At 42.3% G+C, this 16,420-nt stretch overlaps 1 protein-coding gene across 11 annotated transcripts in view; it reads left to right on the top strand.

The window, feature by feature from the left end:
- RAP1GAP (RAP1 GTPase activating protein) overlaps positions 1-16,420 on the top strand; it is a 122,949-nt gene that overhangs the window by 17,805 nt on the left and 88,724 nt on the right. Inside the window, exon 1 of one of the 11 annotated variants that reach the window (XM_075191365.1) lies at positions 12,879-12,907. The exons of the other annotated variants lie outside the window; for them this stretch is intronic. Coding sequence (XP_075047466.1) covers positions 12,906-12,907 — 2 coding nt within the window. The 5' untranslated portion in view covers positions 12,879-12,905. Of the gene's footprint in view, positions 1-12,878; positions 12,908-16,420 lie in introns of those variants that run through there. 11 annotated transcript variants of the gene reach the window in all.

Genomic DNA, 16,420 nt, shown 5'->3' with positions numbered 1-16,420 from the left:
AGGAAATAGTTATTAAAGGCGTTGTACACACCAACAATCTGGGTATGATTCTCAGGGTATCTGATGATTGGTCGGAATAAGTTTAAATGTTCCACGCTGCCGGCAGCTGGTTTGCCTTCACTAAGCATATAGCAGCGAAACGCGTGTCGCTGTGTACTCTAGGGATGGCATGTCCTCAATTTATATTTCAAAGTGAATTAGACCACTAATCTACATATATAACATCACTCTGACAGATACATAGTTATATATTCTGCAGATCATTACATTACAGACCTTTCTAAAGATCTGCAGATCATTGCTCTGTCTCATCTACCCCCTGACAGATACATAGTGATATATTATGCAGATTATTACATTACTGACCTCTCTAGAGATCTGCAGAACATTGCTCTGTTCCATCTACCCCCTGACAGATACATAGTGATATATTCTGCAGATTATTACATTACTGACCTCTCTAGAAATCTGCAGAACATTGCTATGTTCCATCTACCCCCTGACAGTTACATAGTGATATATTCTACAGATTATTACATTACTGACCTCTCTAGAGATCTGCAGAACATTGCTCTGTCCCATCTACCCTCTGACAGATACATAGTGATATACTCTGCAGATTATTACATTACTGACCTCTCTAGAGATCTGCAGAACATTGCTCTGTCCCATCTACCCTCTGACAGATACACAGTGATATACTCTGCAGATTATTACATTACTGACCTCTCTAGAGATCTGCAGAACATTGCTCTGTTCCATCTACCCCCTGACAGATACATAGTGATATACTCTGCAGATTATTACATTACTGACCTCTCTAGAGATCTGCAGAACATTGCTCTGTTCCATCTACCCCCTGACAGATACATAGTGATATACTCTGCAGATTATTACATTACTGACCTCTCTAGAGATCTGCAGAACATTGCTCTGTCCCATCTACCCTCTGACAGATACACAGTGATATACTCTGCAGATTATTACATTACTGACCTCTCTAGAGATCTGCAGAACATTGCTCTGTTCCATCTACCCCCTGACAGATACATAGTGATATACTCTGCAGATTATTACATTACTGACCTCTCTAGAGATCTGCAGAACATTGCTCTGTCCCATCTACCCCCTGACAGATACATAGTGATATATTATGCAGATTATTACATTACTGACCTCTCTAGAGATCTGCAGAACATTGCTCTGTCCCATCTACCCCCTGACAGATACATAGTGATATATTCTGCAGATTATTACATTACTGACCTCTCTAGAGATCTGAAGAACATTGCTCTGTCCCATCTACCCCCTGACAGATACATAGTGATATATTCTGCAGATTATTACATTACTGACCTCTCTAGAGATCTGCAGAACATTGCTCTGTCCCATCTACCCCCTGACAGATACATAGTGATATATTATGCAGATTATTACATTACTGACCTCTCTAGAGATCTGCAGAACATTGCTCTGTCCCATCTACCCCCTGACAGATACATAGTGATATATTCTGCAGATTATTACATTACTGACCTCTCTAGTGATCTGCAGAACATTGCTCTGTCCCATCTACCCCCTGACAGATACATAGTGATATATTCTGCAGATTATTACATTACTGACCTCTCTAGAGATCTGAAGAACATTGCTCTGTCCCATCTACCCCCTGACAGATACATAGTGATATATTCTGCAGATTATTACATTACTGACCTCTCTAGAGATCTGCAGAACATTGCTCTGTCCCATCTACCCCCTGACAGATACATAGTGATATATTCTGCAGATTATTACATTACTGACCTCTCTAGAGATCTGAAGAACATTGCTCTGTCCCATCTACCCCCTGACACATACATTTTGCAGCTGAAAAAAAATGAGCAATTCTCCGTCAGTGACAGTGGCATGAAGTAATAAGAGGTGACTTTCCGGCCCCTTCTCTGTAGATAAGCGCATGCAAAGCTCACACTTGGGACTTCAGTTCCACTGATACAAAAATATATAAAAGTTACAACTGAGATTATATATAAAAATATTTTAAAAGCTTTAAACGTTAAAAAGTGTTTTATTTAAAGAATAAAGTGTTTTCAAATTGATTTCTAACTGTTTTGACCATCCGGAAAAAAAATTGCTTCGGCCCCAAATGAGGGTTAATGCGCTAGATGGTGCAGGATTCCGTAACGCGGTTGGCTGTTCCGCCAATTCCTTTCTAGCTGTTACTTTCTATGAACGTAACTTTGTCACAAATATTACTACACAATTGTCGTTTTTAACGTAGTATATTTTAATCTCCAGCAAAAAAACATTCCCCAGCTGCTCATTAACAAGTAATACTTCTTAAATGCTGATAATTAGATGCCTCTTCATTAGAGCTACATTGAGTGAAAATAGAATTACTGGTCTGGAAAATGTCTATAGCCGAGGGACATCCAGGAGTGACCTGGGAACGGCGCAGAGACTGAACTGTTCCTGCCGCTAGTTAAATAGATCATTTTACTGACTTATGGACAGAGCTACATGTCATCTCATGAAAGAGCGATACTAACATTTTCTTATCATGTTAGGACTTTATAGAGAGAAATTTACTATGTACATCCCCAGACAGATCCACAGAACCATGTGTTGGCTGATCTTACTGGTACAGCTGTAGACAGAGTGCAAGCTCCTATGTACAAAGTGGATAAACACTGCAGAAGCATTTGTAGATATACAAATGTATTGGTGGTTGGGGCACTATCTCCATGTTCACAAACAACCCTTAGTCCTGCACCAAGTAAATCCCAATGCACAAAAAATGTTCTAGTGGAAACACTGTAGCAGACAGCGCTATGGGGACTATTTACGTGTTTATGACCCCTCATATTTTCATTATGTTATTATCGCAGTGATAAGAAATTAATTAACGTGTTTATATAAAGAAATTCTTCAACCAGGGCAGCGGCTCCAAATTTCGGAGCTTGATAAACAGGGATATTTCACAGTCCATATAGACACCTACGGGGACTGCATTTGTGATTAAAGAGATCGGGAAATCTAATACCTGCAGCAATCCTCTAATATATATAACCTCTTTACTGTAACATGCTGTAATCCCCAAAAACTCATTTACTATGGGGGACTTACAATCATATGAGCTTATTCAGAGGCCTCTATATCCTTAAAAACATTAAAACTAATTTATTTTCCCGATAACGGCTTCTCAGCGCAGCGTCCCTGCATTGTATAAAGCTGGCACTGAGGAGTGAGGCATAATATATGGATATGTGTGTTATATGTATTACTTTCTGTATAATGTCAGCCAGGGGCGGATTGGGAACTTAAAGTGGCCCTGGAAAAAATTATTGAAGTGGCCTCATGTCGGCGGGACCAAAATAACTGTAGGTGGGGCCAACACAAAAGTAGGCGGGATTTAGAACTACAGGAATTTGGTTGTAGTAACATTTCGGAAAACCTAGATGTGATGACTTTACACACAGTGGGTCATCTCTAAAGCCATGCAGGGCAAATGTATAGTATACTATAGGCAGCCCCCTCTTAGTATAGTATAGTATAGGTAGCCCCCCTTAGTATAGTATAGCTAGCCTCCCTTAGTATAGTATAGTATAGGTAGCCCCCCTTAGTATAGTATAGGTAGCCTCCCTTAGTATAGTATAGTATAGGTAGCCTCCCTTAGTATAGTATAGTATAGGTAGCCCCCCTTAGTATAGTATAGGTAGCCCCCCTTAGTATAGTATAGTATAGGTAGCCCCCCTTAGTATAGTATAGTATAGGTAGCCCCCCTTAGTATAGTATAGTATAGGTAGCCCCCCTTAGTATAGTATAGTATAGGTAGCCCCCCTTAGTATAGTATAGTATAGGTAGCCCCCCTTAGTATAGTATAGGTAGCCTCCCTTAGTATAGTATAGTATAGGTAGCCCCCCTTAGTATAGTATAGTATAGGTAGCCCCCCTTAGTATAGTATAGTATAGGTAGCCCCCCTTAGTATAGTATAGGTAGCCCCCCTTAGTATAGTATAGTATAGGTAGCCCCCCTTAGTATAGTATAGCTAGCCTCCCTTAGTATAGTATAGTATAGGTAGCCCCCCTTAGTATAGTATAGTATAGGTAGCCCCCCTTAGTATAGTATAGTATAGGTAGCCCCCCTTAGTATAGTATAGTATAGGTAGCCCCCCTTAGTATAGTATAGTATAGGTAGCCCCCCTTAGTATAGTATAGTATAGGTAGCCCCCCTTAGTATAGTATAGTATAGGTAGCCCCCCTTAGTATAGTATAGGTAGCCTCCCTTAGTATAGTATAGTATAGGTAGCCCCCCTTAGTATAGTATAGTATAGGTAGCCCCCCTTAGTATAGTATAGTATAGGTAGCCCCCCTTAGTATAGTATAGTATAGGTAGCCCCCCTTAGTATAGTATAGGTAGCCCCCCTTAGTATAGTATAGGTAGCCCCCCTTAGTATAGTATAGTATAGGTAGCCCCCCTTAGTATAGTATAGTATAGGTAGCCCCCCTTAGTATAGTATAGTATAGGTAGCCCCCCTTAGTATAGTATAGGTAGCCCCCCTTAGTATAGTATAGGTAGCCCCCCTTAGTATAGTATAGTATAGGTAGCCCCCCTTAGTATAGTATAGTATAGGTAGCCCCCCTTAGTATAGTATAGTATAGGTAGCCCCCCTTAGTATAGTATAGTATAGGTAGCCCCCCTTAGTATAGTATAGTATAGGTAGCCCCCCTTAGTATAGTATAGGTAGCCCCCCTTAGTATAGTATAGGTAGCCCCCCTTAGTATAGTATAGCTAGCCTCCCTTAGTATAGTATAGTATAGGTAGCCCCCCTTAGTATAGTATAGTATAGGTAGCCCCCCTTAGTATAGTATAGGTAGCCCCCCTTAGTATAGTATAGGTAGCCCCCTTAGTATAGTATAGGTAGCCCCCCTTAGTATAGTATACTATAGGCAGCCCCCTCTTAGTATAGTATAGGTAGCCCCCCTTAGTATAGTATAGCTAGCCTCCCTTAGTATAGTATAGTATAGGTAGCCCCCCTTAGTATAGTATAGTATAGGTAGCCCCCCTTAGTATAGTATAGTATAGGTAGCCCCCCTTAGTATAGTATAGTATAGGTAGCCCCCCTTAGTATAGTATAGGTAGCCCCCCTTAGTATAGTATAGGTAGCCCCCCTTAGTATAGTATAGGTAGCCCCCCTTAGTATAGTATAGTATAGGTAGCCCCCTTAGTATAGTATAGTATAGGTTGCCCCCCTTAGTATAGTATAGTATAGGTTGCCCCCCTTAGTATAGTATAGTATAGGTAGCCCCCTTAGTATAGTATAGTATAGGTTGCCCCCCTTAGTATAGTATAGTATAGGCAGCCCCCCTTAGCATAGTATAGCTAGCCTCCCTTAGTATAGTATAGTATAGGTAGCCCCCTTAGTATAGTATAGTATAGGTTGCCCCCCTTAGTTTAGTATAGTATAGGCAGCCCCCCTTAGTATAGTATAGTATAGGTAGCCCCCCTTAGTATAGTATAGGTAGCCCCCTCTTAGTATAGTATAGGTAGCCCCCCTTAGTATAGTATAGGTAGCCCCCTCTTAGTATAGTATAGGTAGCCCCCCTTAGTATAGTATAGGCAGCCCCCTCTTAGTATAGTATAGGCAGCCCCCTCTTAGTATAATATAGTATAGGTAGCCCCCCTTAGTATAGTATAGGCAGCCCCCTCTTAGTATAGTATAGTATAGGTAGCCCCCCTTAGTATAGTATAGGCAGCCCCCTCTTAGTATAGTATAGTATAGGTAGCCCCCCTTAGTATAGTATAGGCAGCCCCCTTAGTATAGTATAGTATAGGTAGCCCCCCTTAGTATAATATAGTATAGGTAGCCCCCTTTAGTATAGTATAGTATAGGCAGCCCCCCTTAGTATAGTATAGGTTGCCCCCCTTAGTATAGTATAGTATAGGTAGCCCCCCTTAGTATAGTATAGGTAGCCTCCCTTAGTATAGTATAGGTAGCCCCCTTAGTATAGTATAGCTAGCCACCCTTAGTATAGTATAGTATAGGTAGCCCCCCTTAGTATAGTATAGTATAGGTAGCCTCCCTTAGTATAGTATAGTATAGGTAGCCCCCCTTAGTATAGTATAGGTAGCCTCCCTTAGTATAGTATAGGTAGCCTCCCTTAGTATAGTATAGTTAGCCCCCCTTAGTATAGTATAGGTAGCCTCCCTTAGTATAGTATAGGTAGCCCCCCTTAGTATAGTATAGTATAGGTTGCCCCCCTTAGTATAGTATAGTATAGTCAGCCCCCCTTAGTATAGTATAGGTAGCCCCCCTTAGTATAGTATAGCTAGCCTCCCTTAGTATAGTATAGTATAGGTAGCCCCCCTTAGTATAGGTAGCCTCCCTTAGTATAGTATAGTATAGGCAGCCCCCCTTAGTATAGTATAGGTAGCCTCCCTTAGTATAGTATAGTATAGGTAGCCCCCCTTAGTATAGTATAGTATAGGTAGCCCCCCTTAGTATAGTATAGTATAGGTAGCCCCCCTTAGTATAGTATAGCTAGCCTCCCTTAGTATAGTATAGGTAGCCCCCCTTAGTATAGTATAGGCAGCCCCCCTTAGTATAGTATAGCTAGCCTCCCTTAGTATAGTATAGGTAGCCTCCCTTAGTATAGTATAGTATAGGCAGCCCCCCTTAGTATAGTATAGGTAGCCCCCCTTAGTATAGTATAGCTAGCCTCCCTTAGTATAGTATAGGCAGCCCCCCTTAGTATAGTATAGGTAGCCTCCCTTAGTATAGTATAGGTAGCCCCTAGTATAGTATAGTATAGGTAGCCCCCCTTAGTATAGTATAGTATAGGTAGCCCCCCTTAGTATAGTATAGGTAGCCCCCCTTAGTATAGGTAGCCTCCCTTAGTATAGTATAGGTAGCCCCCCTTAGTATAGTATAGTATAGGTAGCCCCCCTTAGTATAGTATAGGTTGCCCCCCTTAGTATAGTATAGTATAGGTAGCCCCCCTTAGTATAGTATAGGTTGCCCCCCCTTAGTATAGTATAGGCAGCCCCCCTTAGTATAGTATAGGTAGCCCCCCTTAGTATAGTATAGCTAGCCCCCCTTAGTATAGTATAGGTAGCCCCCCTTAGTATAGTATAGGCAGCCTCCCTTAGTATAGTATAGTATAGGTAGCCCCCTTAGTATAGTATAGGTTGCCCCCCTTAGTATAGTATAGTATAGGCAGCCCCCCTTAGTATAGTATAGTATAGGTAGCCCCGCTTAGTATAGTATAGTATAGGTTGCCCCCCTTAGTATAGTATAGGTAGCCCCCCTTAGTATAGTATAGTATAGGTAGCCTCCCTTAGTATAGTATAGGTAGCCCCCCTTAGTATAGTATAGTATAGGTAACCCACCTTAGTATAGTATAGGTAGCTCCCCTTAGTATAGTATAGGCAGCCCCCCTTAGTATAGTATAGTATAGTATAGGTAGCTCCCCTTAGTATAGTATAGGTAGCCCCCCATAGTATAGTATAGGTAGCCCCCCTTAGTATAGTATAGTATAGATAGTCCCCCTTAGTATAGTATAGGTAACCCACCTTAGTATAGTATAGGTAGCTCCCCTTAGTATAGTATAGGCAGCCCCCCCTTAGTATAGTATAGTATAGGTAGCTCCCCTTAGTATAGTATAGGTAGCCCCCCTTAGTATAGTATAGTATAGGTAGCCCCCCTTAGTATAGTATAGTATAGGTAGCCCCCCTTAGTATAGCATAGTATAGGTAGTCCCCCTTAGTATAGTATAGCTAGCCTCCCTTAGTATAGTATAGTTAGTCCCCCTTAGTATAGTATAGCTAGCCCCCCTTAGTATAGTATAGTATAGGTAGCCCCCCTTAGTATAGCATAGTATAGGTAGTCCCCCTTAGTATAGTATAGCTAGCCTCCCTTAGTATAGTATAGTATAGGTAGTCCCCCTTAGTATAGTATAGCTAGCCCCCCTTAGTATAGTATAGTATAGGCAGCCCCCCTTAGTATAGTATAGATAGTCCCCCTTAGTATAGTATAGGTAACCCACCTTAGTATAGTATAGGTTGCCCCCCTTAGTATAGTATAGGTAGCCCCCCTTAGTATAGTATAGTATAGGTAACCCACCTTAGTATAGTATAGGTAGCTCCCCTTAGTATAGGCAGCCCCCCTTAGTATAGTATAGTATAGGTAGCTCCCCTTAGTATAGTATAGGTAGCCCCCCTTAGTATAGTATAGTATAGGTAGCCCCCCTTAGTATAGTATAGATAGTCCCCCTTAGTATAGTATAGGTAACCCACCTTAGTATAGTATAGGTAGCTCCCCTTAGTATAGTATAGGCAGCCCCCCTTAGTATAGTATAGTATAGGTAGCTCCCCTTAGTATAGTATAGGTAGCCCCCCTTAGTATAGTATAGTATAGGTAGCCCCCCTTAGTATAGTATAGTATAGATAGTCCCCCTTAGTATAGTATAGGTAACCCACCTTAGTATAGTATAGGTAGCTCCCCTTAGTATAGTATAGGCAGCCCCCCTTAGTATAGTATAGTATAGGTAGCCCCCCTTAGTATAGTATAGGTAGCTCCCCTTAGTATAGTATAGGTAGCCCCCCTTAGTATAGTATAGTATAGTATAGATAGTCCCCCTTAGTATAGTATAGGTAACCCACCTTAGTATAGTATAGGTAGCTCCCCTTAGTATAGTATAGGCAGCCCCCCTTAGTATAGTATAGTATAGGTAGCCCCCCTTAGTATAGTATAGTATAGGTAGCCCCCCTTAGTATAGTATAGGTAGTCCCCCTTAGTATAGTATAGGTAGCCCCCCTTAGTATAGCATAGTATAGGTAGCCCCCCTTAGTATAGTATAGGGTAGTCCCCCTTAGTATAGTATAGTATAGGTAGCCCCCCTTAGTATAGCATAGTATAGGTAGTCCCCCTTAGTATAGTATGGGACCCCCCCCCTTAGTATAGTATAGTATAGGTAGTCCCCCTTAGTATAGTATGGGACCCCCCCCCCCCCTTAGTATAGTATAGTATAGGTAGTCCCCCTTAGTATAGTATGGGACCCCCCCTTAGTATAGTAAAGTATAGGTAGCTCCCCTTAGTATAGTATAGATAGTCCCCCTTAGTATAGTATAGGTAACCCACCTTAGTATAGTATAGGTAGCTCCCCCTTAGTATAGTATAGATAGTCCCCCTTAGTATAGTATAGGTAGACCACCTTAGTATAGTATAGGTAGCTCCCCTTAGTATAGTATAGTATAGGTAGCCCCCCTTAGTATAGTATAGGTAGCTCCCCTTAGTATAGTATAGGTAGCCCCCCTTAGTATAGTATAGTATAGTATAGATAGTCCCCCTTAGTATAGTATAGGTAACCCACCTTAGTATAGTATAGGTAGCTCCCCTTAGTATAGTATAGGCAGCCCCCCTTAGTATAGTATAGTATAGGTAGCCCCCCTTAGTATAGTATAGTATAGGTAGCCCCCCTTAGTATAGTATAGGTAGTCCCCCTTAGTATAGTATAGTATAGGTAGCCCCCCTTAGTATAGCATAGTATAGGTAGCCCCCCTTAGTATAGTATAGTATAGATAGTCCCCCTTAGTATAGTATAGGTAACCCACCTTAGTATAGTATAGGTAGCTCCCCTTAGTATAGTATAGGCAGCCCCCCTTAGTATAGTATAGGTAGCCCCCCTTAGTATAGTATAGTATAGGTAGCCCCCCTTAGTATAGTATAGGTAGTCCCCCTTAGTATAGTATAGTATAGGTAGCCCCCCTTAGTATAGCATAGTATAGGTAGCCCCCCTTAGTATAGTATAGGTAGTCCCCCTTAGTATAGTATAGTATAGGTAGCCCCCCTTAGTATAGCATAGTATAGGTAGTCCCCCTTAGTATAGTATGGGACCCCCCCCTTAGTATAGTATAGTATAGGTAGTCCCCCCTTAGTATAGTATGGGACCCCCCCCCTTAGTATAGTATAGTATAGGTAGTCCCCCTTAGTATAGTATGGGACCCCCCCTTAGTATAGTAAAGTATAGGTAGCTCCCCTTAGTATAGTATAGATAGTCCCCCTTAGTATAGTATAGTATAGGTAGCCCCCCTTAGTATAGTATAGATAGTCCCCCTTAGTATAGTATAGGTAACCCACCTTAGTATAGTATAGGTAGCTCCCCTTAGTATAGTATAGGCAGCCCCCCTTAGTATAGTATAGTATAGGTAGCCCCCTTAGTATAGCATAGTATAGGTAGTCCCCCTTAGTATAGTATAGGACCCCTCCTTAGTATAGTATATTATACTAAGCCCCCCTTAGTATAGTATAGGACCCCCCCTTAGTATAGTATAGGACCCCTCCTTAGTATAGTATATTATACTAAGCCCCCCTCACTTACCTTCAGTTGCTCTGAGCAGCGTCTCTTCTCACATCAGGCAGACAGGAAGTGAAGTCAGACTTCCTGTCTGCCGAACAGCACCGTGGGAGCCTAGCAATTGGCTGCCTGTTGCTGCCCACTGAACACCAATATTTTAGATTGCTTTCCTGTACGTGCCTCCCCCCGCCGCATCCAAACGCGCCCCCCGGAAAAATCTGAGGTGGCCTCCAGGTGGTCTCATTAGGCATCGGCCTACCGGGAAACTTCCCTGTAAGGTCTATGGCCAATCCGCCCCTGATGTCAGCTCTGTGTGCGGTGATTGTTCCCCAAAATCTTGTCCTATAGCGGAGGATGAGGAGACGCTGTATCTATACTGAGCAGTATGGAGGATAGTGCAGACTATAGACATGATACAGATACAGAGATTACACCGTGTTATACAGAGGATGAGGAGACGCTGTATCTATACTGAGCAGTATGGAGGATAGTGCAGACTATAGACATGGTACAGATACAGAGATTACACCGTGTTATACAGAGGATGAGGAGACGCTGTATCTATACTGAGCAGTATGGAGGATAATGCAGACTATAGACATGGTACAGATACAGAGATTACACCGTGTTATACAGAGGATGAGGAGACGCTGTATCTATACTAAACAGTATGGAGGATAGTGCAGACTATAGACATGGTACAGATACAGAGATTACACTGTGTTATACAGAGGATGAGGAGACGCTGTATCTATACTGAGCAGTAAGGAGGATAGTGCAGACTATAGACATGGTACAGATACAGAGATTACACCATGTTATACAGAGGAGGAGGAGACGCTGTATCTATACTAAGCAGTATGGAGGATAGTGCAGACTATAGACATGGTACAGATACAGAGATTACACTGTGTTATACAGAGGATGAGGAGACGCTGTATCTATACTGAGCAGTATGGAGGATAGTGCAGACTATAGACATGGTACAGATACAGAGATTACACTGTGTTATACAGAGGATGAGGAGATGCTGTATCTATACTGAGCAGTATGGAGGATAGTGCAGACTATAGACATGGTACAGATACAGAGATTACACTGTGTTATACAGAGGAGGAGACGCTGTATCTATACTGAGCAGTATGGAGGATAGTGCAGACTATAGACATGGTACAGATACAGAGATTACACCATGTTATACAGAGGATGAGGAGATGCTGTATCTATACTGAGCAGTATGGAGGATAGTGCAGACTATAGACATGGTACAGATACAGAGATTACACCATGTTATACAGAGGATGAGGAGATGCTGTATCTATACTGAGCAGTATGGAGGATAGTGCAGACTATAGACATGGTACAGATACAGAGATTACACCATGTTATACAGAGGATGAGGAGATGCTGTATCTATACTGAGCAGTATGGAGGATAGTGCAGACTATAGACATGGTACAGATACAGAGATTACACTGTGTTATACAGAGGATGAGGAGACGCTGTATCTATACTGAGCAGTATGGAGGATAGTGCAGACTATAGACATGGTACAGATACAGAGATTACACTGTGTTATACAGAGGATGAGGAGATGCTGTATCTATACTGAGCAGTATGGAGGATAGTGCAGACTATAGACATGGTACAGATACAGAGATTACACCATGTTATACAGAGGATGAGGAGACGCTGTATCTATACTGAGCAGTATGGAGGATAGTGCAGACTATAGACATGGTACAGATACAGAGATTACACCGTGTTGTACAGAGGATGAGGAGACGCTGTATCTATACTGAGCAGTATGGAGGATAGTGCAGACTATAGACATGGTACAGATACAGAGATTACACCGTGTTATACAGAGGATGAGGAGACGCTGTATCTATACTGAGCAGTATGGAGGATAGTGCAGACTATAGACATGGTACAGATACAGAGATTACACTGTGTTATACAGAGGATGAGGAGATGCTGTATCTATACTGAGCAGTATGGAGGATAGTGCAGACTATAGACATGGTACAGATACAGAGATTACACCATGTTATACAGAGGATGAGGAGACGCTGTATCTATACTGAGCAGTATGGAGGATAGTGCAGACTATAGACATGGTACAGATACAGAGATTACACCATGTTATACAGAGGAGGAGGAGACGCTGTATCTATACTGAGCAGTATGGAGGATAGTGCAGACTATAGACATGGTACATATACAGAGATTACACCGTGTTGTACAGAGGATGAGGAGACGCTGTATCTATACTGAGCAGTATGGAGGATAGTGCAGACTATAGACAGAGATTACAGCCCAGGCGGGTGAGATGTGACTGTAGTATATAATGAGCCCACAGCGGGCACACTGGGCTTAGCTCTCTCTCTCTGCACATTAGGGCCGTGCTTAGGAAAGTAGGGCAGGAGTTGTGCGTTCACCACAGGACATTCCTTCACTTTCCTGACATAATTACACCACTGTCAGTGCTGTCCCCGGGCCGAGCTGACAGAGACATCGCAGACATGCCGGGGTGGCGGATCAGCAGAGATGTGAGTCTGGGGGGAGTTGGGGGCTAAGGGGGGGAGCTTCTGTGAAACCTACGGGTAATGGAGAGGAATGACCAGAACTCGGGCATATAACATTTCCTGATATGTTTTTGTGGTAGACATTAAACAGCAGAGGGTTAATAGCTCTCTTTCGTCCGATCAAAAACATTTTCCTGTTGCTTGTGGGATGCTGCCATGCTTTTCAGAAAGTCTGTCCCTTGCCCCAAGTCGTTGACCTCAGTTGATTGGTAGACTGTTCTCCTGGCAGTAATGTAGGAATAATACAGCAGACAATCAGACATAAACTCTCTGTATAAACAACACGCTGGCACACATCATCATGGCCGCTTACAGTCCTGGCTTGTCCCTGCTCACCTGTCTCAGGTGTACGCTGCCATATTATGGTCGTTAGCGGAGGGGATGGGGGTGGCATTGCTCTTCTGACCATAACCCCTTGTCCTGATCCCCAGGAGGCCATTGTTGGGGGTAAAATTTATCACCATGTGTATTTTACGTGTTATTGAAACGCCAGTTGGCGCCTACTGTAATAGAGGTTAATGCAGGACAGTAATGAAATAAGGATTGCTCAGAGGACAGATCCTGCATTTCTCCTACCCCTTTCTGACAGTCCTGTACACTATAGGGAGAGATAGAAGAGGAAGGGGGCGCAGTTTGCGTTCTCATCATTTCGGAGAGAATTCTTGCTGCAAATTTAATCTCAGTCAATTCATACCGGGCTGTTTATTGCATCAAATATCGTAATGGAAGGTAAAGTTAGATCCCAAGTACATTAGTTGCCTGGATACTCATCTCATTATGCAAATCCTCCGGCATCAGAAACGACTGTGCGCTGTGCGCAGACACTGGCTGACATTTATAGGGAGTGAGCAGAGACGATGTCACAGAGGTCTAATAAGAGATATAAGGAGGAGATGACGTATATAAAACACTGCACACGCCATATAAATGTATCAATAGTATCACTATTTATAAATCATTATTCTCCACCTGCGTCTTTCAAGTCTTGTGTGCGGTCTTTGTGCTGTAAATATACAGCTACCGGATCATTTTGTCTGCTAAACCAGTCATATTTTTCCTAAGTCGGCCGACCCAGGAGGCTCCCAGGGTTTGAAACACAGAATGTAGCATGAGAATATATCTGATTGTTCAGTCTAATCTGCTCACTGTCTGCTGGTTAATTTTTTTTATCATTTATGTAAATCTTATCAGGTGGAGGAGTGGGGGGGGGGGGGGGTAGTTAGAAGTCATTGAAACATAAGACCATGCACAGGAATTACATAGTGTAACAGTAATAGATCATCTTTTAGGCTTTGCTCCTTCTCTTGAAGTAACACTATATTATATTATACTCTACACTGACCGGTACATTATACTCTACACTAACCAGCACATTATACTCTACACTGACCGGTACATTATACTCTACACTGACCAGCACATTATACTCTACACTGACCGCACATTATACTCTACACTGACCGCACATTATACTCTACACTGACCGCACATTATACTCTACACTGACCACACATTATACTCTACACTGACCGGTACATTATACTCTACACTGACCGCACATTATACTCTACACTGACCGCACATTATACTCTACACTGACCGCACATTATACTCTACACTGACCGCACATTATACTCTACACTGACCACACATTATACTCTACACTGACCACACATTATACTCTACACTGACCAGCACATTATACTCTACACTGACCGGCACATTATACTCTACACTGACCGGCACATTATACTCTACACTGACCGCACATTATACTCTACACTGACCGCACATTATACTCTACACTGACCGCACATTATACTCTACACTGACCGCACATTATACTCTACACTGACCAGCACATTATACTCTACACTGACCAGCACATTATACTCTACACTGACCAGCACATTATACTCTACACTGACCGCACATTATACTCTACACTGACCGCACATTATACTCTACACTAACCAGCACATTATACTCTACACTGACCGGTACATTATACTCTACACTGACCGCACATTATACTCTACACTGACCGGCACATTATACTCTACACTGACCGGTACATTATACTCTACACTGACCAGCACATTATACTCTACACTGACCGGCACATTATACTCTACACTGACCAGCACATTATACTCTACACTGACCAGCACATTATACTCTACACTGACCAGCACATTATACTCTACACTGACTACACATTATACTCTACACTGACCACACATTATACTCTACACTGACCGGTACATTATACTCTACACTGACCAGCACATTATACTCTACACTGACCGGTACATTATACTCTACACTGACCAGCACATTATACTCTACACTGACCGGTACATTATACTCTACACTAACCAGCACATTATACTCTACACTGACCGGTACATTATACTCTACACTAACCAGCACATTATACTCTACACTGACCGCACATTATACTCTACACTGACCGCACATTATACTCTACACTGACCGCACATTATACTCTACACTGACCGCACATTATACTCTACACTGACCGGTACATTATACTCTACACTAACCAGCACATTATACTCTACACTGACCGCACATTATACTCTACACTGACCGCACATTATACTCTACACTGACCGCACATTATACTCTACACTGACCGCACATTATACTCTACACTAACCAGCTTATTATACTCTACACTGACCGCACATTATATTCTACACTGACCACACATTATACTCTACACTGACCGCACATTATACTCTACACTGACCACACATTATACTCTACACTGACCACACATTATACTCTACACTGACCGCACATTATACTCTACACTGACCGCACATTATACTCTACACTGACCGCACATTATACTCTACACTAACCAGCACATTATACTCTACACTGACCAGCACATTATACTCTACACTGACCGCATATTATACTCTACACTGACCACACATTATACTCTACACTGACCACACATTATACTCTACACTGACCACACATTATACTCTACACTGACCAGCACATTATACTCTACACTGACCACACATTATACTCTACACTGACCAGCACATTATACTCTACACTGACCGCACATTATACTCTACACTGACCGCACATTATACTCTACACTGACCGCACATTATACTCTACACTGACCGCACATTATACTCTACACTGACCGCACATTATACTCTACACTGACCGCACATTATACTCTACACTGACCGCACATTATACTCTACACTGACCGCACATTATACTCTACACTGACCGCACATTATACTCTACACTGACCGCACATTATACTCTACACTGACCGCACATTATACTCTACACTGACCACACATTATACTCTACACTGACCGCACATTATACTCTACACTGACCGCACATTATACTCTACACTGACCGCACATTATACTCTACACTGGCCGCACATTATACTCTACACTGGCCGCACAT

The sequence above is a fragment of the Mixophyes fleayi genome, chromosome 11, assembly GCF_038048845.1.
Source record: "Mixophyes fleayi isolate aMixFle1 chromosome 11, aMixFle1.hap1, whole genome shotgun sequence".
NCBI lineage: Eukaryota > Metazoa > Chordata > Amphibia > Anura > Limnodynastidae > Mixophyes > Mixophyes fleayi.
Note: the sequence above shows the minus strand (reverse complement) of the source record. Positions and strands in the feature narration are given on the sequence as shown.